The sequence below is a fragment of the Anas platyrhynchos genome, chromosome 3 (genome assembly GCF_047663525.1).
Source record: "Anas platyrhynchos isolate ZD024472 breed Pekin duck chromosome 3, IASCAAS_PekinDuck_T2T, whole genome shotgun sequence".
Taxonomy (NCBI): Eukaryota; Metazoa; Chordata; class Aves; order Anseriformes; family Anatidae; genus Anas; species Anas platyrhynchos.
Window position 1 is genome coordinate 34,705,979 of NC_092589.1, and position 26,770 is coordinate 34,732,748.

Here is a 26,770-nt window from a genome sequence, read left to right on the forward strand (position 1 = left end):
TCTTGTTGACCACCATATGTTTATTTTTTAAACAATTTACAAATAAAAATGTTATATTTATCCAAGCAAACACATGTAATACTTTAGTCTTTAACAAGCTATACAAATGAGAACCATCACTCTAGAGCTTTTGATAGCACTAGGACCATTCAGGGTAGGCATGCATGTGTCTCTATCACATGAAGCGAGTCCAATTCCTGACACCAGGGGTCTGATCTTCTGCTTCTTCAGAGCTGGTCAGCTGCTGCTAAATGATTTAACACAAATAGTTACTGGATCACAGTACAATGAAAGAAAGCCCATTTCAAATCATGTTAAGTGACCTCAATCTGTCTGGTCTAGGTGTCAGGCCACAGAGCCTTACCGATTAGTCTTCTTCTCCACAAGCCAGTTGGACAGATTTTCTCCCCTTGCTTACTGATGTGGCATCCAAACACGTGCTTATACAATACAATGAAACAGCTTAAGTACAGGTGTAATGTAACAGTAATTACAAATCACAAGGACAGGTAAACAAACGAACAAAGAAATCAACTCGAATCACATTTCTTGCATTTCAAACAAAAGAAAAAGTAAACAAAACCATGCATTACAGTTTAAAGAAATGTTCAGTTTTAGCTCTTCTGCAAGTCTCCGTTTCCTCAAGTTCTAAATTGCTCTTCTTGAGCTTGTCCCAGAGGTTGGGCTACTCGCAATGCTACTGACAGAAAAAGGGTGAGCTGGAAATCATCCAAGAATGATCAAAGAACAAAAGCCCCCAAAATAAACAACAAAGACGCACGCATTATAAACGAGATATTCCATTTTAATAGCAGAGTGTAGAAAAGAAATTGGCAAAAAATTCACATGAAAAACATTTTACACAATTAATTATGTACAGAATAAAGTATGTGTCTGGTTTCTGGTGACTGAAGTTTCACTTTAGTCAAGTCCTACCATAGGATGCCAAATGCACCCAGAACCCTCAACTGGAACAAAACAAACAAAAAAAGAACCATATACATAATCCCAGCTCGGGCTCCACAAATATTGGGGCTGGCTGGGTTCACTTCAACCCACTGGGCTTTCTGCTATGCTTTCAGCAATTCCTGAATTTGTTGTAGCTTCCAAACTACTGTCAGCAGTTTCTGTTTGCTCAGTCTTCTTGCTCTGGATAGTGCAGATTCCTTTGCCTCCCGAGCCACCGTTCTTTTCGGGTGTTTCTTCGAGCCCAGGAAGGAAAGTTTCCACACCCCCAGCTGCCCGCCTTTCTGTGCTGCCTCCATCGCAGCTCAGTGATGGCATTTCAGCAGCACCACCTTTGCTCTCCTCCACTTGCAGAAGGATCTCAGAGGCGGGAGGAACACCCTGCATTTCTAGCACTGGCATGCCCGCTTCCATCCTGTCGCTGTTTGAGGACTGCAATCCGTGCTGCGACACATCTGTTTGAGAAACTTGGGTGCAAAGTTTATCTTCCCGAGTACCTGAAGTCAGCGCAGCAACATCAGTAATCTCTGTTTCAGCCACTGGTTTTCCAACGTCCGCCTTGCTAATTTTGCTGGACTCCAGCCTGATGGATGCAATAGCTTCTAGTTTTGAGACTTCTTCTATATTTTTATTTAAAAGTCCTGCTGAAAGGATACTGAGGTGTTCATATTTTCCCTTAGGATTTGCCAAATTGCTGTCAGTGCTTTTGACCTCAAGCTCTGCCTTCTCAGACGGAGTCTCGCTGTGTTTCACATTTTCTGATTGCAAGGAATCTTTCTTGTGATCCACACCAACATTCGGAGAGAGACTTTCAGATTGCTCAGTTTTAAATCCTGAATGAGCAGCGTTCAGATGGAAGTCGCTGTTGGCTGCCGAGGTTCTTACAGCCTCACACTTTTTTTCTAGGGAGTGGACAGCTTCTTCTGAAAGATGCCCCACACGCACATCTGCTGATAAAGCAACTGCCGACTCTTGGACAAGATCAGAGCAAGTCCTAGAAAATCCTGCAGTCCCTACTTCTTTTGCATCTCTCTTAGCAAAAATATCATCTAATATTACATCAGATCCAGCGTGTCCTAATGACTTTTTTTCAACTTCAACTACTAATTCTACACTGGATCTCAGTTCAACAATGTTTGCCGAGCAGGCGTTGACTAACCATGCAACCCCCTGCCTTTGGGTTTGGTTATGTAGTACTGCACGGCCTGAAGCTTCAGCTCTTATCTTTTCTTGTGCTTCTGATGTGCTATTTCTAGTTTCTGTGGTAGTGAGACATGGCTCTGGCTGTACCTCTGTGAATTCTGAAGCACAAATTTTATTAGAACCACTTTTCATTTCTGTATTTGGAGTATTGGATAGTTCCCAACCACTTTCAGAACAAGAACTGGTTGTCATGACCTGTTCTGCTCCGTTACTGGTTCTGGAAGTGTCACATTCACCAGGACTTCTTGTCAATTCTGAAATCTTATTTTGGGTTTCTGAAATCCGAGGAGTTTCACCACGGACTCCTGGCTGAGATACTTCCAAAGCTACACTGTTCAGTTTTGCATCTTTTAAAGGGGTATCAGTAGAATTCTGCTCTGTCATGACTGCTACTAAAACATTTTCTTTTGAAGTGTCTTGAGAACCACAGAGCAGCTGCGGACTATCAGTTTTTGAAGCATTTCTACTGCTATCACCTAGTTTTTCCTCTGCCAAATGGGAATTTCCCAAATTTTGAATTTCATTCCGTGTTTCAGGTAATAAAGTCTTTGAGTGCTCTAAGCTAAGCTCAGGCTTTGCTGCATTTACTTCCTTCATCTCTTCATCTTTCTCTAGAGTGCCAGGAACATTTGTCTTAGTAACTGCAGTTTTATTTGTGTCATCCTGTCCAACTTTTCCTTGGACTTCTGTTTTCTGCAGATCACAGAATTCCTTCCTGCCTGCTTGCTCTCTGCCTGCTACATCCACAAGTCCCATTTCTGCAGGCATCTGGACACCAGAAGCAGTTTTTGCTTCTGGCAGTTCTGTGACTGACCTTTCTGACCGCTGAGGCTGAAGTGTCTTCTTGTTCACGTCAGCCAGCTTCTCACCAAGAACCCAACTGCCCGCCACTTGAGTAGAATCCTCCTCTTTCGATTTAGTCTGAATGTCAGCTGAAAGAGTCTGTAATTTTTGCCCTCGGTCCTTCTGAAGGCCGTTTTCAATGTCAGTGCTCATTTCAGAATGAGGTATTGAAGTTTGCTGAGTAACCGTTTTCTCCATTTCTGAGCCTCTCTTAGCTGAGAGGACCTGGCTAACTTCAGTAGCCACGTTCTGATCCTCTTTAAAGGAGGATGAGCTGTTACTTGTCCTAGGGTTTGCCGGTAAATCTGCTGGTTTTGCAAGGTTAGAGTTTTCTCCATTTGGAAGCGCAGAACTTGCGAGCTTGCTGTCGGCTGAACCCTTTCCACCACTGCTGTAGAAAATATCATAGAGATCTTTCGCATTGGCTGTGGCCAGGCAAGAGTTCCGTTTCTCTACCTTTTTAGCCTGCTCACTAAAAGCAGTTGAAGGTGGTGGTGGCGGAGGGGGCCTCACGAGCATTGCCAGCATCGTCTGCTCGCTTTCAGACACACCTGGAGCTACTTCATCTGCAGGGATGACAGCTGCCTGCTGGACTGCAGGTAGAAGAGGATGGTGAGGTGCTATATCAGAGGTCTGAGAAGACTCATTTTTCTCTGCTGCTTTCAAATCCTCCTCTGACCCCTTTAAAATTACCTCCTCTCCTCCAAAAGCTTTGGAGATGATATCAGGAGGCAGCAGCAGATCTGTATTGGTTTCTTTTACCACAGGTAGTGGCTTGGTGGTAGCTCCAGAGGATTTTATGGATAAAAAGGTATTCAAAGGTGGTGGTTTACTAACTGTTGCAGTAGTAGATTTCCTGAAAATCATGGTGGGGACTGGGAGATTGGGTAGAACTTTTGCTTGGGTTGGTGTGGAAACAACTGGTGTCCATGGGCTAGTGTGGGGGATAACAGTTTTCCCAGACAGCTTGATTTCTATGGGCTTGGCATGGAGTTTCCCAGACGGACATTTATTCTCCTCTTTGGTTCCTTCCACACCCTCCTCCTTCAGAATAGCTCCTCCTAGGCCTTTATCCTCCCTGTCAGTCTTTTTCCAGCTGAATTTCCCAAAGGACATCTGACTTGTTGATTCCTTTTTAGGTTCCTCTTTCTTTTCTTCTTTTTTCTCCTCCTTCTCTTCCTTCTTCAGCTTAAGCTTGATACCCATTTTTCGCCCAGAAGAATCTATTTTGCCTTGAGTTTCATTTGCCCCCTCTCCAAGCTCCGGGATGTTCTTTGTTTCCTCTTTCTTTATTATTTTTTGTTTCTTCTCATCCTTCTCTTCTTTCTGTTTCTCGACTAGTTTCCGCTTCAGCTCACTCTGCCGCCTGCGCTCTGTTTCCAGAACTACAGCCAATCCAGCCTGACGGTCTAGATTTCTCCTCTCTTCATAGAGTGGGTTTTCATCTATGTATTTCTGTGGAAATAAATGGCACAATTTTAGCAACTGCTTCCGGGAAAGAATAAATCAGTTCAGCTCTGTTACAGTTTTTGCCTTGTTACATAAGTGCCATCTCAGCACTGACAGAGCAGAGAATTTCTTCCTACCAAAAAAACGAGATGCTACAAACTCCACATTCTGTAGCTCAATGTGAACTGAGTGGTGGCTTGCAGCAGAGCTGTCACTCTACTTAAAGAGTGAAAATCAACACTGGGACTTGAACACAATTTAACCTCATGTGGATGAAAGATTAGTCTCTATGTAGTGGGAAGTTCCGCTCAGTTTGTTCGGTACAATACAGTGAAGGTAACCAAATACATACACATCAAGTCAAACGTAATTCTTCAGGAAAAGAAGACAGAGCAAGCAGAAGCTAACAAAAGGAATGACTCACTCCTGATATGCCAGTTACGAACCTTGTATTTCTCATTGTGGGGATGACTTTTCACATGCTGCTCTGCTGAGATTTGATCTCCAAAAAATTCATGACAGAGCTGGCAATAATATCCAGTGATGGGGATCAGAAACTCAGAGCCTGGAAAGGCCGAAGAAAACAATCAGAGAAACAAAATTTCAAAGATGCCAAGTTCTTAACAGAGCCAAATAAACATATCAAATAACAGCAAAGCCTCCAGCAATGTTCCTGTTCACACTTTTGAAGCAGCTAATGGTGCTCTCCTTACGCCTTACAGTACTGTAAACACCACTACAAGGAACAATCACGTAAAGTGAAGAAGCTTCATTAGTATGATTCAAAAAATTATTTTAGTGCTCTTCATATAACTATCCTCTATAGCTATAGCTCTTCAAAGCTATCCTCTATTCAAGAGGTTAACACTTCCTATAGTATTCATCTATTTACCATCTTTGTGGTGTAGTCTGCTCAAACTCTAAACACCTGGCTTATAAAAAGAACAAAAGCATTTCCACGGAAGTTCAGCAAGACTGCACCCCTGAGCCTACAGAACCTGCTGCCGTTATCTAACACACTGCAGATCCTCTCTAGGGCAGACGCTACTAAAGCTAGGTAACGTAAACAAACTGAGATCAATCACCGGCAGGCCTATTTAATCATTGCACTGACTGAATGCACATCAGTGATTTGCATCCAGTCAGTTTTTAAATCCTATACAAACTTAAAAATTACTTACAGCCCCTTCCTTATTGTTTTTCCACATTCTCTGCACTCAGACTGCACCAAACGCTCATCAGTGATTCTTCAGAGACACCTTTACACAAAATGTACTGAATCGAAGGGTCTGTTACAAGACTGTGTGGAGTATTCCACAAGATCTGCCCAAACACGGCAAACCTTTTTGGTCATATTCTGAACCAAATTCTAATGTTTGCAAAAATCTCTTCAGAACTACACTGGAAAAAAATCACACAGTATTCAAAATACAAACTAAATCCTAAAGAGAAAAGAAGGAACCTCTTCTATGTTTTCCTATACTCTTGCTCCATGACTTTTTTCACAAGAAAATCAAATGATCTGCCACTGACCTAACAATACAGTGTCTATATGTGCTCCTGTAACTACGTAAAGTTTTGAAATAACATATTGAAATTCCTTTCTCTGAGTCACTGGAACCTGCTGGAGGGCTAAGGGAGAGGAAACCCAAGGTGTTTTTTTTTTAAATAACATACCTTTGGCAGGAACAGTTATCTTATCGATGCGTTTTATGGAGTCTTGTTTGGTCTCACTCTGGGTCTTCGAAGCCCAAGGTCTGTTGTAAGGATCCAGGGTCTATTTGCACAGTGACAGAGGTATACAGGCTCATATATTACACTAGCACGGCAACTACACTTGTCTTTTTCCTTTTTAACATCCTTTCAGAACACCGAACATTAATATCAACGTGCAATTATTTATAGGAACTATGTTTGCCTCTTTCCCCTCCCATTCTGCAATTTATTATGAGAAAATAACCTGTGAAAAGGGTAAAATGTAAATGATATCAAAGGACAGGCAAACACAAAACACAAGTATCAACCACTGGGTCCCATGTGAACTGAACATAAGTCCCGTTTACATTAGTCGGAACACACCGGTAACTGTACAAACTGCTCAAGTCCAACATTAGGGTAAAAGAATTTAATAAGCAGCTTCTTGGGTTCGTTAATTCAGATTCTCTTGTAAAACGTAGTTCTGTGATGTATGTTTTAGTGTTAATATTTACAGCAATATGAAATGCACTTAGTGAAGGAAGCCTGCCACATACCTGTCTGTGTTTCTTATTATGCATGTGTGTGAAAAAGTCAAACATGGTTCCGCAGATGGTATTGCAGTCTTTGCACCAGTGGTTCCCTGCATCATAATATTCATAAATATTGGCCAACTGGAAAGGATGTTTGGAGGACTGTGAAGAGGATTCTGCTGGCTTCGGGCTTCTACCTCTGGACTTTTCATTAGTTGGTTTTGATTCCTAAATTGAACAAAAGGAAACACTTCTCTAAGACAAGGCAGGAGAGACAGAATGCTCTGGAACTCAGAACCTGCCTCCAGCAGAAGCCACACGCACAAAAAAAAAAGTATATATCACCTGCTTTTCAGCGCCCAGGCTAATTCCATTGTTTCAGAGAGCTGGTATTGCCGACTAAGACGCTGCGAGGCCACAGTGAAGAGCTTCCAGTAAGGCTCCCAGATGTAATGGCTGGATGGTTGTAGGCAATCGAGGAACCAAATGAACAAATCCCCTATGGCATGCACCCATCCCACTTCATGCCTTTCACATACAAATTTCAAGAGTTCCAATATACCATACTAGCCAAACAGTGCCCAGAACACCTAAAGGCACTTAGAAAGTCCCCTATAAATGTTCAGAAGTTACGGTAAAAGTAGCTTGGATGAAAGCAAAATGAAAAGGGAAGGAAGAGTTATTTGACTGGAAGTATTTAACGCCATCAGCTTGATCAGACTATTTGCAAGTGCCTGAACTCTCCAGAAAACCCATTGCTTAACAATAATTAAAAAATGGTGTTTTGTTAATCACCTAAGCATGTATGGTGAAGCATCTTGTGATTTAAGCGTGTGATACTTACGCTTGCATTGATTTCTACAGAAAGACGCCATACAGCGATACACAGACGTTTCAGGACTCTAGCCAAAATCAATACATTTTGCTCAGAATCTTGACGTACGCTAACATTGCAGAATAGCAAGACAAATAATCCCTGTACAGTAACGTTGCAGAGTAGCAAAACAAATAATCCCCGTACAATAACACTGCTGAGTAGCAAAACAATCCCTGAAATAGGTAATGAATGAACCCTGCTAATTTATATTACAATACCTCTGTAAAGTAATGGGTGTATTTTGAGTTTTGATTGACATTCTCAATGGCTGAAAGCTCACTGTGTTATTATTTCTAATCTGCATAGCAGTCTGGAAAGAACAGTGTTTTTCCAGCACTTAGCAGGCCCAAATTAGTTGTATAATTTCCAGGTTATACAGTATCGGTGTCAAACGAATTTACTTCAGCAGATTCATAATCATTAATAACATCTGCCTTACTAGATTCTCTCCTTTTAATAATATTTCATGCAACACATCGTGTAAATCAAACAATGAAGACACATCCATGCCACTATGTGCCCCAGAGATATCCACGTCCCAGCACAATCTAGCTGTTGGTAGCTGAGTAGGAAGTGACCCGGTGAATATTTGCAATTATTCTGTCTGCAGGGACATAGCAAAGCTTACATTTTCTTCAACAATGAGAAGATCAACTTATGATCTGCAGGAAATGCATGGAAGGATGTTCATGATGTCTGAGAAGTGTTTTGTGTTATTTACGTACATCCACCCACCCAGCATACCCTATAAAATACTATCTCAATCACACCTTTAAAAACAATGAGTTTTTGATCGATGAGTCACAGCCAACTCTAACCCATTTGTGCTTCCACATTCAGCAAAAAAATGAACAGCTTCCAGATCACAGGATCTCACCTCCACATCAATAGAAACTTCAGATGAAGCTCAGAGATGTAGTTTGGTACAACTACGCTAGCTTTACCTTTGCACTTTGTAACTACAATAGACAAACACAAGCTGGGCAGCAAGGGACTAAAAGGTAGCTTGCAAAGATGCAGAAAGGCACAAATGTTTTTGCCCTTAGGTTGGCCAGGTAAACTGACCACAATGTCTAGAGGCTCACACCTTCTTTCTTTTCACTAAAAGTTAACAATCAGCATGACAAGGTGAATCTCAGAGACTAAGGGCAGTGTCCTATGTGCCTGCAGATACCTGAAAATATTATGTGTTCTTGATCAGAACTGAGAATTTTCCATGTTAAAATAAGGAACTACGAAAGAGCATCAAGTCATTATGGGTTCAGACAACACAAACAATGGAAGTTAAAATAATGGAAGATACATTCACACATGCCATATTTCAAGAAAAGAAAACAACATAACTTAATGCAACGTAGGATTTAACAGACGTTCTTGTCTACTTTAGTTTTACCATGTGGTGTCTGATGCAAATGATTTGTAAAGATAAGTGGATACTGAACACCGCTGATGTTTCAAAAACAAACAAAAAATAAAAAATAAAAGAAGCCTTAAAATAAAAGGCATCTAATGAGTTCCCTGAACCAGACCACAATGAAGCATAAGGAAAAGTTTCCAGGTTCCCAGATCTGAGTTACCTTGGAGGAGTCATCTTTTACCCTACTAACACTTTCACCCCAACAAAAAATACACAGTAAGGTCATGTCTACACAAAAAGCATCTGTCATCTCCCATCATCCATACCAGTTACATAATTAAGTATATATAGAAAAGCGTCATCATTAACCTCCTGAACGCACACATAACCTTTCAGATGCTACTAACATCATACCCTGCTTCCAGAGGAAAAACTTTCTGGAACATGTTACATTTTTTCTTGCCTATTAACCTCTCAGAGACCATGTCAGAGAGACCATGATACTTACTGACATTTCTTAAGAAAAACTTATAGCACATATGTAATAATCATGTTAAGACAACAATCATATGCAAGTCTTGCCCTGATTTGTTAATATCTTCACCTGGTGAAAAGACTGACACGCTCCAAACTTGCAGAGCGCTCGGATAAATATTCCTTCATGGCAGGCTGTGCCAGAAATGTTGTGGAGAACAAATCTGTCCTCCTGGTATGGAGTTGAGACCTAACAGCTGCGAACACTTACGCTACTGTTCAATCCAACCAACACCTCAGCAAAACCAAGAGCAAAAACAGTACGTGGTATCAAATCGCACAGACTCTCGAGAGAAATTATAAACAGGGATACATTTACTCTCACCTGCATACACAATCAAAATCAGAATATGAGATGTGGTAACAAATGACATCGAATAAACCTTCTGTTAAATGTTTGGGAGCAGCTGTTTCACCACTGCCCTTAGTGGGAAAATCATTAGCATACAAGCCAGAAGATTTTACCTTGTTGGAGGAAGATGCCTTCTCCACACCTTTTGCATTTTCTGACTTGCTGTTCTTTTCTGAGGAATCTTTGCTTTCCACAGATGGTTTCCGGGGTTTTTCAAATATGTTAATCCCCAGGATCTGTGCTACTTTGTCAAGCTCAGACTGCTTCTTCTCAGCTGCATCGGATTCTTTATGGAGCTCTGAAATCTCCTTCATAATATTCTCTTGCAGTCTGTTCACCTCAACCAACAAGGGGTCTTTGTGTCCATCTTTCTCGCGACGTTTCTTCCTCAACATCTCTCCTGAACCGATCAAGGAAGTAGAATAGTTGGCAATGTAACAAGAAAATTGTCTCAAGATCTGTATGACCATTCCAGCAACAAGTAAAATCCCAACACAAAATACTACAGTTAAATTTGGACATTTGTGAAGGTGGAACTGACTCTTAGGTACAGCACCACTAAATCAGCAAAATCCATTTCTCTTTATATACACCCCTAACAGAGGCACCATAATCCTCAAGAGAGAGGATCAGTGTAATTACTATTTCCCTGCTTGATCAAAAAAGCAAACATGTTTTCTAAGTTAATCGTACATTATAACCTGAAGAGATCATTTTCCAGAGGTGAAAATTATTATTTACTTGAATCAAATGTTTTAAAATGATATAAGTTCGCTCTGTACAGAGGGGACTTTTCCTTCTCCAAATAAGATTCATAAAAAACTGAAAGACATGCTGACATGTCTTCAGTTGCTACTTCTCACTTCTTCTAAAAAAGTGCAAAAATGCACAAACTGCGAGTCTTTTAACCTATCAAGCTGCTGAAGAAGATGCAGGAGCAACTGCATGCTTCAGTGTAACAGTCAAATTTTGACATCATCAATTTTAATATACTAATTAGGTCATTGCTTTCTCAAGAATTCTGCACTGCCAAGAGTATGAAAACATTAAGTTACAAATTATAGCCTATATTAGTTTGGTCTTCGCTTCTCCTAGCAGGTGCTGCTGGTAGGAAAATATGGGGGATAGACATGCCGTACCTTGCTGTTTTCGAAGCCTGTCCAATTCAGTTTTGAGATAATAGAGCTTCTTTTGCCGTGCTTCTCGTTCATTCTTCAGTTTTTCTCTCTCTTCTATCACCTAAACAGATCGCAAGAGGACTGGATTTTCTTCTCTTCCCAACACAAGTTAATCAGTCTTGCAAAAGCGACAGCAAGACCTCAGCGTGCCAGTCACAGAACACTGCTCACGGTTCTCAAACTGTTCCCGTGTTTTTAATACAACAAATAGTTCTCTTGATTTGCATCTGTAGGTAACTTCATCTATGCTTCAACCATATATGAAGGTATTTTTTTTACCCTGATTCAGACAGAGCAACTTAATAGCACTGTTGCTGCCACTTGCAAGAACCACCATAGAAATTGTAGTTCTGAGTTTTGTAACTCAGCCACTGATACGACAGAAAACATTTCTCATTCTCATGTATTAGCAGGCTACGCCGCCTCTTTTCTAAACGTGGTAATTTGGCCAGCGTATTTCTCCAACTTTTGTCTTTCAGACCATTTCTAAGGGCACTCAGACTCAGCTAATTGCCTTCTTACAGGGCTCAGCAAGACCAGTGTTAAACCACTGTCCAAAACCCATGCAGCATCTCTACAGCTCGTATATTCCATCACTGACAAAAGACTTCACAGCCCTTCACCTTGCTTTCTGCTTCGACTGTTCAATTGTAGCTATCGTTCAGGCTTCTGCCTCAACTTGATCTTAACTGTATCAAAATGTATTTTGCAGGCATAACTGTCTGAAATTCAACACCTGGATGAAGTTTGTTTCTTGCTCAGTTAGGTAAGGACTAGGAGGAGGAGCTCACACATGCGATTTTCACCAGTTTGCATTCATTCTTACCAAAGGAAACCAGGCAATATGCTAAAATAAAACCTGAAAAGTTTCTCCAGTTTCCTTTCCAACATCATTTTTCAATAGACAAATCCCAATTTTTTGTACCTTCACAATGCTCCCAAAGCTTACAACAGACTCCTCCCATGAACAAGCCAAAAACGATCCAAGGCATTGTCTTCCCTAGAGGATCACTACTATGATAGCAACGTAAATGTTGGCAGGATCCTTAGATCGTGCCTGCAGTAACCACTGTATATACCAGGGGAAGATGTTTTACCAACACACTTAGGCCACTTCTTGAATGCCACAAGATGATGACAAGAATTATTTTTAATCAGCAAACCATCATTCTGTCATTTTGGGTCTTCTGCCAGTAGAGAAGCATGCAAGTTTTTATACTCCAAACCGTCCCAGCAAAAAACTGGACTAAGCCCAAGCCAAAGAACTCTGCTACCACAGACAGAGCCCTAGAAGTTGTGCCAGGACACACAGGTGAGCTACCAGTGCGTATCCGAGCTGTAACCTACAGGTGCTGCTATGGGGATTGCCTATTTATGTTTAAAATTGTTACAGAGTAAACAGACAAATGCCTGGAAACCTTTAACAAAAGCCATTTTGGTTTAACTGCTTTTAAACTGGAAGGACTCAGGAGGAAAAAAAAAAAGTGCATCTAAAGAGGAGAAGCTTTTACCCCAGTAAACAAGCAGCCTGACATATTTTAACAGGGTAACATACCTTCTGCTTCTGAGCTGCCCGATTTTTTTCATCTGACATCTTCTCTGTAGTACTTTTCAGAGGGTGCGAAGACAGACGAAGGGGCCCTTTGGAATGAGCAGGAGTGGTAGGGACATGAACAAGCACAGAACCGTCCCTTTTCAAATCAGGGACATTCTTTCCCATCGAGACTGTCTCAATCACCCGGAGGTTGGGACGCGTGGGGTTTGCTGACATGGCCATAGTAAGAAGGCCGTGAGCCTCTGGTAGCGTAGGATTAGGCTGCTGGGTCGGGGGGTACATGGGCCAGCCTGGGGCTGCATAAGTCATATAATGCCCGTATGCATCATACCCCGGAGGAGCCATTGCGGGAGGTGGATAGTTTTGGGGCATCTGAGTGGCAGTGAACTGGGAATAGTTGGGAATTTGGTACTGGGAAACAGAGGTAGGTGTAGGTGGCAAACTGGCGGGAGCTGGTGGAACCGAGGGGATGAGAGACACAGGAGGAAGAGGCTGTTCTGGTGCACATGGAGGGATGTCCTGTCCCACCGGCTTGTTCTGAGCATATTCTGCTTTCTGAAGAGAGTCGTTAGACGGCTGGAAGGAGACGGCGGGTGACGCCGAGCGCTGCTGGCCTGACTCTGGAGAGCGAGTGTCGCTTCGGCTGCGACGCAAGTCCCAGTGCTCCAGCCTGCGAAGGTCCGCAGAGCGGCGATCGGGAGAACGAGACGGCAGCTTCTTGCCGTGAAGGCGTTCCTGAGTGCGGACGGCCAGCTTTCCGATTTCAGCCACACCGATATCGAGCCCGATGGTTTTGAGCAAGTCGTGGATCTTTGCGTACTCGGCATTCGGCTCTTCTAAGGGATCCAGCTTGACAGCTGGAGCAGGAGTAGGAGGTGGGCTCGCTTTCTGGCTTATTATCTCATTGCCACAACTCACCAGGGGCTTCTGAACAGGGAGGGATTCAGTTTTGGTGTCTTCATCCTCATCGCCATAAAGAAATTTCTCTTCATCTTCAATGTCAGGAAAACTCCGCCTCCTCTTCTCCTGAGCACTGACAGAATCAGCCATCATGCCCAAAATTCGGGAGAAACCGCTGCCATCCTGACTGGCCCTCTCATGAGGCAGCAAGAAGTCCGTGTGGCGATCGGCAGGTTCGGATTTGACTTCTATCTTCTCCTTGTGACTTAAGAAGCTTCCAAACTTCTCTTCGAAGGTGAAAGCGTCTTTGGGAGCTCCAGAAAGTGGGCCCCACTCATACAAACCGTCCCGCAATTCCTTGTTTGCAGACTCCACAATAGAGTCTTTGTTAAACCGTTTGAGAAAGTTCTCCACTTCAGAGGCAAAAGGAGCTGTGCTGTTGCTCTGGGGCAAAGACGAATGACTAGAAAGAAGAGGAAGATCCTTGCTGGGAGCAGGGCTGCTAGAAAAGCCCTCAGGCTGAAAGACAGAGAAGTTATTATTTACTACAGCACCCTCTGAGGGGACTATTCACCTTGCAGAACAAAGGAATGTGACAATTTCTCCCCAAGTTCACTGTTGAAGAGAAGGGTTGGAAAAGACAATACACAGTTGAAAGAGAATAGAGATCACAAAAAAAAATTGTCTAGTGGTTCTGGAACGTCATGTCCAGCAATGAAAGCTTATCTCAGGGAACACACAAAATCACAGCTACATTTTATTCACTTTTTGGCAAGCTTCAGAACCAAAACTTTTAAGTTGAAATGCCATGACGTAAATTCAGCTGGGCTTTGAGTTCCGTCACAAATAGTATGTTACACCTTCAGACAGGTAAGAGTAATTGTACCGGGGTTCCTAACCACGTCTTCAGATATGTGTAATTAATACCAAATGAACTAGGATTCCCATTAATGGGTATAGAATGGGATCCTCAGTATTGGAGGACCTCCTGATTTAAATATGTCACCGTCAAACCAAACCTGATCAGTATAACAAGCAGATCAAAAGCGATGTGCTAAAACATGAGAAAAGAAAATGGGTAATTTATCACAGTGGTCCCAACTGCATGCCTTTCCGTTGCTCTAATTTTGAGACTCAACAGGCATAGCTCAGGTACAAATTAAATAGGGTTAATATCAGCCTACAGTCTAAAGAGAAAAAATAACGGAACTCAAAGGTGTTTTCAGCCAGAGATACTGAGGATTCGTCAGGCAGTTCTCTGGGTTTATAAAGAAACAGAAAGAGGCACTGTGACAGGCAGAGAGCTTCGATCAATGTCCTGACTGTCTGTGTACAAAACAACTCAGCTTTTCTGTAAAGCTGGCCCAGATTTTGGCATGCTGGGCTGCATTTCAACAAGGACATTTCATTCTGCCTTAGATTTTATAGCTCTATGATCCCAGATTAACTGCCTTCACCATTTAAGGTTTCCAATGCAATTCTAAACCATACAGGCCTGCAAAAAGATGCCTGTCCTCTCAAAGACAGGAAAACATAAAGATTGACCTTTCTATTTTGGAAATAAAACTAATATTCTGTTATCAGGAAGTGACTGTTTTGGAAAGTAGAAGTGCAGAGACAGACAAACAATGATCAAACCTGAATAGGAGACTCTACTTCCATCTCCACTCGTTTCTTCAAGATGGATTTTTTGGGCATGGATGGTATTTCCTCAGGCCTGTATGTATACCGAGGCTCAGAAGTCTGTAGTGCGTTAGTCAAGCCTGGGATCACATAACCACTGCCTGAAACATCATGATTCAAGTTTCTGCTACGTTCTTCTTCTTCTCTTTTCCTCCTGGCACGGTCAAGCTCTCGGAATTCTTCATTCAGGTATGACGGGCTTGGGCTTCTACTGCGGCTGCGGCTCCGTCTGCGATAGTTTCGTGTTCCCGAGGAGAAACCCTGATGCTCTCCACTCACATGCATCTTCTCATCTTTTTCGTACCGTGGACGCTTTATTTCTCGTCCCCTCTCTTCTGGCCTTGACGGATAGGAGGATTTCCTGAGCTTGTCACCATCTCTGTCAGACCCACGAGGTAGCTCTTCTCGACGACTGTAATGCGGACTGTAATCTGAACGATGGAGGAAAACATCACGGTTGCGGTAGTCTTCATCGTGTCTCATGATGAAGGGACTTGAAGGTTGGTCTTCATGCGATGGGTATCTCTCAAGGCCTCGAGAGCACGACAGACCCCTAGTGAATATAGGGCCATCAGCCATGTCATCCCTGTGTAAGACAAGCATGGAATAAACGTAAGGGCTTGAGTCAGAATCAACTATGTCTTATTCTTATTCAAGAGCAAGAAATTTCCAAATCAGCTTCAGAATAGCATCTCCATCACTAAGCAGAAGCAGCATTTTATGTACTTAACGGGCAGGGATGAGGGAAGGTTGATGTTTTTAATAGTAATACACTTCCTTCCTATGAATTCATCTGGAAATACAGTGACACGAACAATTCAACTCACACTGCAGAAAGAGAGCCCTGAAAAACTGATAGGATGGATTTATTTCTGTGAAGGAGAAATACTACACATTAAAAAAAACAAAACACACTGCTATCATATTTCAGACCACAGTCCCTTTCCTCACCTCTCCCAGCAAGATGCCACGGTCACATTTCACATGAATTATTCAAGGTGTAATTCAGTTTCACACTGGCACATGCAACCAGATCCTCTTTTTATCTTCAGCTGTGGAAAAGGACCACAAATTCTGGCAACATTTTCTGTTGCAACAGATCTGTAGGCAGGACTGTCACAATCACATGGACTGCTTCACCCCAAAACAAGCACAGTTTTTTATAAGATATCTATGAATCAGGGATAGGAAATGTACTAGTATCATTCCTATGTTCCAGCCCATGCATTATACACAGTAGATTTGCAACTAGCACAACACTGGAATAAATAGCTGTATCTCTTGGTGTTTCTTCTTTTGGACCATTTCCTACAGAGATTTCTAATCAGGAGTACTGTTTTAATCAAGTCCTTTTCCCTCAGCCCCTAAAAACTTCGCTAGTGCTGCCATTTAGATCAGGCAGAAGCAAAACCCACTTGTTAACAACCGCTGGTTTTATTCCCAGATACTTCAAAAATCTATCAAAATCCTCCAAGAATGGGTGGCAAATATGCTTGTTAAGTGAAATCAATGAGACAAAAACCCTAGAAAAATGTCTGTGTGAGTAAGATACCAACTTGAGATAAACTATGTATGATTGCCTGAATCCTCAAAAATCATCTCCTTCTCCTAAGAAAAGTCCCTTGATAGATCTGAGAAGAGACCAATAAAATCACGCCAGATGACATCTTTAAGAAAAAATAAATAAATAAATCTGCAGATAAATTATTGCACCAATTTTTAAAGTCACCAGACTAAGAAACAACTGACATGACCAGATAAGGTCTTTTTCTTTGGAATTGTCATAGTTTACATATGCATATTTAAGAACAAAATTAACACAAAACTTCACTTCATGTCTTACCTACATCACCGCAAAGTATTTCACATGTTGTTAGCTGCTTTACTGGTCTAACACACACCTTAGCAAACATGGCATACACCAGTATCTGTGGTATTCGATGGAACCTCTTTCATGTCCAACAAACTACATACCTCCACCCTTTCCAAAAGCACCAAAACATTCACAAGGGAACTGTAATTGAGCTTTATTCAGAAATGTTGCTGTTCACAGCCTAAATAAAAGCATTTCTCTGGTTCTAATAGCAAATGTCTGTCTTCAGTGTCACCATCACTTCACGTGAGAGCCTGCTGTACCTATACAAGCTGCATGAACACAGCTGGTCAGGTTACAGATGTATTTCACCACACACCTTTAGCTCATTTTTGTGAAAATAGTTTGCATGCATGCTTGCCAAACACTCTGCCTGAAGCAACAAAGAAGAAAGAATACTAAATCCTACTTTGAAAGAAAGGAACAGCAAACCTACTGCACTTCTAACTAGAAGGATGTTCCAAACACGGTCTGAATAGTAAAGACAGATTTAAAACCTAAAGATTAAATACAGGTGTGACGGAAAGGATTACTTGCCTTACAGAAACTGTGCCTCTTTGAAATATGTTTTCAGTAAATACAGTCTAAGAGAAAGATGTCCCTCTTATCTGGCTTGGGTGCTTTTTAGTCAGCATTGTCCACTAAGTATATTGCAACTGCAGGAGAAATACAAGGTGGTACCACTCTGACCATCCCAATTCCTTCCCCACCACATAAATCTATGAATTACTGGAATTTGTAGAATCAGGGAAGGAAAACAGACCACAGACTATGTAGAGATGATGCCTTAAAGAAGCAAAATCGGTGTAAGGTAAGCTTGCTTTCTGGCATATTTATCTATTTAATTGTATACACAGAAAGAGAAATAAACAATGGTATTCTGCTGTCAGCAGCCAACAGGACTCCACCTTAAAAGTCTTTGAATAGGAAGTCAGACGAGCTGTTCACACTCAAGCCAGCTGTCACTCTTGATATTAAGCCAAAATCTGCTATTTCAGAGCACAGCTTAACGCAGACTAAGTATCGGCAGTGATAAGGTTTAATCTTTAGCATTAACCCCAGATGAAAGAATCGGTGGGATGCTCTGTATAGCTTATGCCAGCTCAGATAGCAGTAGAATATCTTTAAAACACTGACAGAGAGAGAGATGGAAGACGAGGGGAGATAAGATACATTCTTCACTTTGATAAAGTGGGATTCTTGGAGACAAAATAAAAGGTTAATCTGTTGAAGTAGAAGACAGAAACTGCTCGAGAGACCTTGAAGTCACAGACCACCTTCATTCAGCAAACTTACTTAAGACATGTGCAGGAAGCCAGCTGCCTTAAAAAACTGGGGCAAATTCTTACAGATGTTTTGGGATGGACATGCACATGGACACGCGCCTTGGGAAATCTACCCTGATGTCTAACCTTTGGAATTTTATTTCCTTTCTATGCTAATGAATCTTTCTGCCATTCCAACATCCTGCAAATTACAGAGAATAATTTGTAAAAGTGATTGCTTCAAGTCTCTAAGTAGTTACCAAAAACAGCTGAGAATAACTAAATTCAGATTTATTTGTTCAAATTACTTCAAAATCCAAAGATTCTTCAAAAAACACCCTTTTAAAAATGAGAATGTACCATGTGTCCTGTAAGAACGTGACATGCTCAGTATTAAACTGAATGACGATTAAAGCCCAGTGATAGATGTAAGTGTCCCAGCAACAGGGCAGCCTCTCAGAAGGAAAAAATACATGATAAACAATATCCTTAGAACTAAACTAACTACAAACTGTCTTTTAAAACAACCAAAATGGTAAACAGCGAAGAAATTTGCAAGTCAGAAGCAGTACCTACAGGTTTTAGGAAAAGCTAAGGGATGACACTTTAAGCTTCTGGTACCACTCAGACTAGTGCAGGTAGCACAAACAGATTGGATAAAAAAAAATCAAAAAGAAACAAACACTTAACCACATGGAGTTCTTGCATACTTGCAGGTATATGGAAAGCCACTTAAAAACTGAGGTCTACATTGCCTCACTATCCCTTATTCTCATCCCGATTGATTTGTCATTCAATCTTCTCTGGGATCTGTTCCAACTTTTTTTTTGCCCTTTTTTACCTGTTACCATTTTTGTCCAGTCACAGCAATAAAGTAAAAGTTCTTCACCTATCAAAGAGGTAAAGATTCTTGCAGCAGTCATCATCACTCTAATGTTAAAATAAACTCTGCTGTACGTGTTGTTACTTCTAGCGATGAAGCATAACCACAAAACAGGCTATATACAAAACCTCACTGGAGAAAAGGAAGCAACGGGACAACCCCACTACCACCACCGTGTTCTTAATCTGCCAGTGCCATAGTGACAGTTCTCCTGCGTACCTTTTCCTGCTCGTTCCAACCACTGTACTCTCCCCAGGCACACGCAATCAGCTTGCTCAGAAGACTGCAGGCTGCACAGGGGACTTACAAGTTGAACGCTGACCTCAGAAGACTTGAGGTAAAGGCGTAAAAGTGACAGTACTGAAAACTAAACTCTCTTTTGGTTTTCCACACCTGCTGAAACTTTACATATCAGAAACCTTACATATCAGAAAGACAGGAAATTCACTTATTTTGCTCACTTCCCTCTTTTTCTTTAGTTTTTATTTTTTGAACAGTTGGGGATATTTGCATCAACAATGGACGTTAGAGCCTCTTTTGTTCTGGATGCTTATACCCGACTGGAAATTACAATTTGGCTGCTCCAGAACACAGACTACCCCCGTCTTTAACTTTGCAATTCAAGATAAAGAAAATTTTATTTGCACAAAGCCTTCTCATTTTACTTCTGCAGCCAGATTATACCTGCTCTTCCACTGAAGGCAAATCAAGGGACCCTAAAAATTCTAACTTATTTTACTACTTCTGACGTTGCCTGACTTCATTCATTTCCCTTCTGCAGGGTTTTTGAAGCCAAAATAATACATTTCTTCAAGCTACACTAGGGCTCTCTTTTGGATTATTCTCAAAAATCAGGAAAGTACCTTATTCCCCCCAAAATAAATGAGGAAGTTGAAGCTTTGTGCTATCTGTAAACAACCTTCCTTTAAGCCAAACTAGGTAGGCTCGTAAGAAAAAGGAGGCAGCTGAAGCTGTGAAATGTCAAATGAAGCAGTTCCTTCCTGGAAGATACTCCGAGCGCTTTTAGTTTATACAGCTTCAAGAAGCAGTTGACAAAAATCAGAGCAGGAATATCCGTCTGGAGTTACTAGGAATGCAGGCAGTGACTTCTGTTTGGGAATTCCCTGTACCACAACTTGCTGGAGGCTTGGGAAGTACTGCAAGGAAGCTTCATTACATGTTTACCCTATTACCCATGTTCCCCACGCATCCACCGTCAGTCCCTACCATATCCTGGGCTAATTAGGTACTTGGTCTCACCCAGCACAGCCGTCCCCACGCTCTCACTGTTTCATACACTTCAATCCCCACCTGCGGAGGACCATACCTGTCGCTCAGGTTATCAATTGGTGAGCCCAGTCTATCAGGCAGCCTCCTTCGCTCCGGTGTGCCCATGCAATACCGGTCATTACCAACAGTAATCCGCAAACTCTGTTCCAGTGAAGACTCAGAGCGGAGACTCGGTGAGCGTCTCTGTAAATTGAAGAAAGAGTGCAAGCCCATCAATCAGGGAATCGTAATTTCGGCTACAGTAAGGCAAGTGACTCTGCTTTGCTTAACACGTGGGACTTGGGGTGTGTGGATCAACCAAAAAAAAAATAGGAGAATATTTTTTCCAAATATCTCAATTGCCTACAGTTACTAAAGCAAGGGGAGGGTACTGGGTGCATTTAATTTCTCATTCCAGCTGCCAACAACAAGCTTTACATTTACATTATCTAAAAGGGAAAATTTCAACTCAAAAATACCTTTAATTAGCTACCGTTTTGGAAGGTAGAAAAACAGAAGTTCAAGAAGTCCCAGATTTGCTGCTGTGCTCCATTCTTTGTTAGAGCAGAAGCAGCTAAACAAACATTGCACAAAAACAGTGCCAGGAATTTCTTAATAAAAGCGTCTGGATTTCTGGCCCTTTCCAGCTCTAATAGCAACATGAAGCAAGGTATAAAACAAGTGTAAACAAAGATTTTCCTAGCAGTGATTTTTGAATAGTTTTTCTTGTCTCATGCTGCTTTCAGCTGATAAGCACAACCTAATCCTAAAAATGTCAGTGGCGGTAGAAGCAGCTTCTACAACAGAATTCCCATTTTCATCACTGTTAGTAAAGCTAAACCAGAGTTAAGTTGCCCTGGAAAAAAACACAGCAGAGAACGCCTGAGCTAACTGCCTCTGCGCAGATCTTCGTTTGGAGACATACCCAATGCAGAAAATGTCATTACTGTTATGCTTAATTAGGTATGCTTCACCTCCTTTTAGAATTTGTCACTGAATTCCAGGAATGATCAAATTAAGCGGAGTTCCAGAAGAAGAAGGTGAGATTGGCTGAAGACAGAGAGGCTTGACTATTATTATTTTTTAAACCAACGTGATTTATATTCTGCTTAACAGGAAACAATGAACCAGCCTCAGTTCTGCCAAACCAGCCATGCGCTGCATATTGCTTTCACAGCAGCAGCAAGCTGCAGGTGCGCTACGTTGCCTGCACCCAGCCTGGCCACCCTGGGAAGAGGCAGCAGATTCAGTTCAATGCTCCAAGAGACCGAACAAACAGCACATACCCTCCAACAAGGAAGCAGAATTCCCTCACAAATTTGCCTAACACAATCAACTTGGTACAAATCTGCACTAGAATCCATCGTGTGCGTATCCCTATTCTAAGGTGACGTCAAACTGATTTCTATATCTCTCTGTTAATCTGAATCCCGTCATTTATCAGAACACACTCTAACGACTTTTTGAAAGCAATCATTTTGTATTGCATAGTATTATCCTGGAACAGTCGGACTGAGACACAACATACACAAGGTGCACGCATCTCATACAAATGCTGAAGGCTGAAGCTGAATGCTGAAGGTGTGAGTTGAAGGCTCAAATGTGCCCAGTTTAACGCAGAATTTGGAGGGCTGCCTGGAGAAGCGATTGCCTTGAAAGGCAACTGCTTGCCATCGAGACTGTCAGCAAGCTGGGCATGTACATTACAACCACCTCCAGGAACTGGAGATGGAAAAGTTGTGATTAAATCTTTTAGGAAAATTCTGGGCAAGAAAAGAAAATTGTTTACATTTAGCAAGTTCAGGATATGTATGACCACCATGCAGATCACCCAGAGACAGCAGGTAAGGTGATACATATTTGAACGTTGCATTTTTTTGCCTGAGTTTGAGAAATTCAAGTTTTAACAGCATTTGCATTTGGAGTGCCACTCCTAGTCAATCCTACCCATGTCCTGTACTGTGTTTTCTTCCTTTCCTACTCTGGCTCCCAAACAGGAGTTACCATTACCATATAAACGCACAGGTTGCATACCAGCTCTTCATTTCTCCTTCCCCTGCCAACCCGAAACATCCCAGTCCTCCAATTTCAGCTAACTTTCTTACAAGAAGGTAAAGGAACAGACCAGAACTATAAAAAGAACAAGCACGCAGACCAGCAGGGACAGATACAAGCAGCATGAACGCTGATCAGCCTTGCAACTGCCAAATGCCCTCACCACGCAGCTCTGACCATTCTTTTCACCATCACATTTTGAAATACTTGCACCAAATTTTTTCTGACACCCCATGCTCTTCTAAATGCCATAAAGTTTCCCCAGCTACTAAGAGACTTTTACCATCCATATTCCTGATGTGCAATATACAGTCAACATCCCAGTTAGACATAAGGACAACAATACCAGGGGACTCCCCAGATACCCAGGGAAAGGCACACACTCCATCTCAACAATGCAATGCCCAGAATCAAGAAAAGGGAGTAAGGATCTCAAAGGCTACTCCTTCAATATTCCAATTCATATGCAGGGACAGTAGCTCAGAGCTTGTACTCAAAATGTTTCCACTTTTCAACCCTAACCCCTTATCCCATCAGTGTCTGCATTCCATGTCCTACATCTTCTGCTGTCATGCATACACTCCCCTCTTCCAAGTCCTCCTTCCTTACTGCAGCTTAAATCCTTCTTTCTCTGTCTTCTATCTGAATTCATCCCCTCTCAATGACAGATCTACGATGTCACCTATTAAAACATTTGTGTAACTTTCCACTCTCCCTCAATTTACATCCTCAAACTTCTGGAGAGAGCATTTTAAGTGGGGTAGGTCTGAAAACTTTATTAAAACTTTACTAGATCACATTGATCCCATATATCAGTTGTTTACTTTGGTTTGATCACACCGAGTTCCACTTTTTGGAAAACATCTGCATAATCCCAGTTTTTATCTTTCTCTAATTAACGTTAATTTTGTAAAGAGTAGTTCTAAAAAATAAAATCGTCTTGTACATGTATCTTATGCTTTATAACATCATTTAAAAATTAGTAGTGATGGTTGAGCACCTTTTGGTGGACAAAACCTTCCATCGAAAAAATATACACAATATACAGCCTGATAATTGCTTCAGCGTATGCCAGAGGATGTAAAATTCACGCTAAAGAGCTATATTAAATCATCTCACATTAACTCATCTTGTGTGAGCTGCTTCAGAGAGAAGGGTTTTCCCTTAATACAGTAACATTCTTGTAAGCAATCAAAAAATCTATTTGGCTCAGCAGCTCAGCGCTAGCTAACTTACCGGAGCATAATTTCAAAGATGAGTAATTTATCTACCCTTTTTTCCCTGAAATCAGAATTGGTAAAAAAAACATCAAGAATTTCTAACAATTTGCTGTGAAGACTACTGCAACTTAAGCCAGATGGGTGCAAAATAACACTGGAAGAATAGCGTTTGTCAGGAATAATGTTTGCATAAAGTTGGGTTTTGCTCATTTGTTTGCTTGTTTTCTAAAGAAAGAGTGGGAGGCTGCAGATCAAAAAACCCTGGTTCAAATTTTTCCAAGTCTAAACCACCAACACATTTGGCACTAAAAGTTTTGTTACAGCCCGCACAGGTTCACAGCCTACAACGGATATAGTGAAATGACTGACTGGCTGCTGCTGAAACCAATTTGAGAAAGTTCTGCTGTTGTATCCCAGTCTGTCACCCCTTCAACTGTGGCCATGCCACTGTTCATCAAGCTACAATGTAAACTGACATGAACCATATTAAAAATCCATTCTATTTAAAAATTAATTTTCAACCTGGATCTTCTTAGCAATGCAATTTGCAAGGGTACTGCTCTCCCCCCCCCGACAATTTATAGGATTGATCTAATAGCAAACAACAGCCTAAAAACAAAAGGCCAGAGGCAAGCTTCTCAGCCCGGCTTAACTGTCAAATAGAACATTATCTCCCCGTTCCATCAGGACAGATTACCTTCAAGTACCAAACAGCGCCCACCACTCACTGAATCTTAACTCCACTACACTCACCTGGGATCTCTTCTATGGCTACAGCTCCAAGAACCTGTACCACCACCAGAAAAGGGCAACCCCATTCTCGTTTGGGGTCCTACCATGCAACGAATTGTAGCAGGCCACATGTTTTTGTTGAATTAACTTTCAGCCAAATCAGATCCTCGAATCAGCTCCCCTTGCAACTTCAGAAATGCAAGTGTGAGTGCAAGGGAATGGGCAGAATATACAGCAGAGAGGGAAAACTGAGTGTACCGTTCCTTCTACTCGTACACAAGCTGGATTAAGTGACCATGGAGCCATTGCCTAAAATATCGCAGTACGAAAATCTCTTCTTTCAGTGCAATAGAAACACGCAGTGAAACCACTACTTACCACAGGTAACAGTGATCGGAAAGACGATCGCTGCACTAAAGAGCGACAACAAGAAGCCTAAGTAACTCTATGCCGTTCGCTCAAAAAAAAATAAAATAAAATAAAAAAGTACGGCTACGCACTTTTGTTTAGTAAAAAGGTGACATGGCATCACTTGAGATGCAACCCCCCAGCTTCACATGCCCAGGTCAGATTTTTGTCAGGCTGAGTAGGACGCCCTGAACACCTTGCGCAGTTGCACCTACAGAGCAGCACCTATCAAAAAGTAACTCTCGAGATAAGGATCCGTGCCAGAGCCTCCTCTGTAGGCTGAGAGGCGCAGGAAGAGCTTCAACACCTGGCTGCGGAGCGACCCTTCCCGCAGATCCCCACCACACACGGCGGTGCCGGGCGGGAGGCCGGCTGCATCCTCCTCCTGGGCAGCCGCCAGCCTCACCTCCCCGCCTTATCTAAAATGGCTCTGGCTGCCGGGGAGAAATCAAAACATAACGGAAAGCAGCAACCGGGCTCTGGGAGAACCTGGGGGGGGTCCCACACAGGCAGGGCGAGGCCCCGGTGCCGGGCGCGGCCTCCCCGCGGCCTGACAGCCGGTGGATAGGGGGGGATAGGGGGGGGTGCCCGGCGCTACTCACCCGGCCGCTGCCGTCTCCGTGCTCGCTGCCCCGGCGGCCCCCCCGGCCGCCCCCCGCTCCTCCGGGCGGCGACGGCAAGCGGCGGCTGCGGTGCGGCGATGGGGAGCGGCGGGAGGCGCCGCGGTGGCCCGAGGGCGAGCGGTGGCGGCGAGGCGGCGGCGGCGGCGGAGAAGCGGCGGAGGGAGAAGAAGGAGGAGGAGGGTGAGGAGGAGGAGGAGGAGGAGGGGGAGGAGGGGGAGGCCGGCCGCGGCCCGGCCCCGGCCCCGAGGTGCCGGAGCGGGAGGCGCGGGGCCCCGCCGAGCCGCTCTCCTTCAGCCGGTGCGAGGAAGACGACGACGACGACGACGAGGACGACGGCCCGGAGCGGCCGCTGCCCGAGCGGTACATGATGGCGGCGACACGGGGGTCCCAGCGGCCTGCGCGGGCGCCCCGGCTCCCCTGACCCGTCCCCCCCCCCCCTCCTCCTCTCTCCTCTCTCCTCTCTCCTCTCTCCGCTCTCCGCCGCCGCCGATCTCCCCCCTCCCCTCCTGCCTGCCCGCCCGCCCAGCGGCGGGGGCACCCGCCCCCCCCCGCCCGGCGCGCGCACGCGCGTGCGCGCCGCCGCCTATCCCGGGCGCGCTCCCGAGCCCGGCGGCCCCGAGCGGCGGGGGCGGGGGGGGGAGCCCCGGGAGGGGCGGGGGGGGAGGCGGGGACGACCGCACAAAATGGCGGGCGCCGGGCGGGGGTCACGTGGGGTGGGCGGGGCGGGGCGCGGCATGGCGGCTGAGGGGGAGAGCTCGGGGGCTGCCGCCTCAGCTGGGCGCTTGGTATGTTCGGTGTAAGCGTCAAAAAGTGAAGGTTCCATACAAAAATCCACTTTCCAAATTCACTGCCCTTTATATCTTGCTTAGGAATTAGAATAGGTTTATCTGTTAAACCTATTTTTTCTCTATATGTCAATATCGCTTACTTTCTGTGCTGGTGGTGAGGCAGTGGAGAAGGTTGCCCGGAGAAGCTGTGGGTGCCCCATCCTTTGAGGTGTTCAATACCAGGTTAGATGAGGCCCTGAGCAGCCCGATCTAGTGGGTCGCATCCTTGCTTATGGCAGAGAGTTTGAAACTAGATGATCTTTGAGGTCCCTTCCAACCCAAGCCATTCTTTGGTGTCCCAATCCCCTGTATTTGAAGACCTAATCACTTTTGGTAGACTTTGGGATAAAGGGGGGAATGTTATCCTTGTTTTTTTGAGAATGTATTTGCTAGAACATAACACACCATTTGAAGCGTGCTACTTAAAACAGCAGTAAAAATAAAAAGAACATCAGGCTTATGGGTGGGGGTCTGTCTGGTAATACTACAA

General features: G+C 43.3%; 2 protein-coding genes across 4 annotated transcripts in view; one reads left to right on the forward strand and one right to left on the reverse strand.

Moving 5' to 3' along the window:
* ZNF318 (zinc finger protein 318) lies at positions 1-26,027 on the reverse strand. 3 transcript variants are annotated; one of them, XR_005264187.2, is made up of 11 exons: positions 25,433-26,027; positions 20,474-20,619; positions 15,081-15,711; positions 12,543-13,961; positions 10,949-11,048; positions 9,923-10,209; positions 6,714-6,917; positions 6,139-6,238; positions 4,908-5,026; positions 365-4,467; positions 1-244 (listed from the first exon to the last, which is right to left on the reverse strand). XR_005264187.2 is itself a non-coding variant. In XM_038176148.2 (10 exons), the coding sequence occupies exons 1-10, from the start codon at positions 25,817-25,819 to the stop codon at positions 1,051-1,053; spliced, it is 6,810 nt and encodes a 2,269-aa protein (XP_038032076.2). In that variant the 5' UTR covers positions 25,820-26,027; the 3' UTR covers positions 1-1,050. The 3 variants fall into 3 exon arrangements, 1 of the variants encoding a protein (XP_038032076.2); XR_005264186.2 differs by having other exon boundaries at positions 1-247; XM_038176148.2 differs by having other exon boundaries at positions 1-4,467.
* The window catches only part of ABCC10 (ATP binding cassette subfamily C member 10), an 18,423-nt gene continuing 17,331 nt past the window's right edge, over positions 25,679-26,770 (forward strand). The window contains exon 1 of the mRNA XM_072035685.1: positions 25,679-25,813. The gene's annotated coding sequence lies outside the window, so the exon portion shown is untranslated. The remainder of the gene's footprint in view (positions 25,814-26,770) is intronic.

Coding starts and splice junctions, on each gene's coding strand:
- ZNF318 (XM_038176148.2), bottom strand. CDS start 25,819: ATGTACCGCTCGGGCAGCGGCCGCTCCGGGCCGTCGTCCTCGTCGTCG. Junction 13,962..15,080: donor AAGTAGAGTCTCCTATTCAG/GTTTGATCATTG, acceptor TCTGTCTTTCAG/CCTGAGGGCTTTTCTAGCAG. Junction 4,468..4,907: donor CCCACAATGAGAAATACAAG/GTTCGTAACTGG, acceptor TTATTTCCACAG/AAATACATAGATGAAAACCC.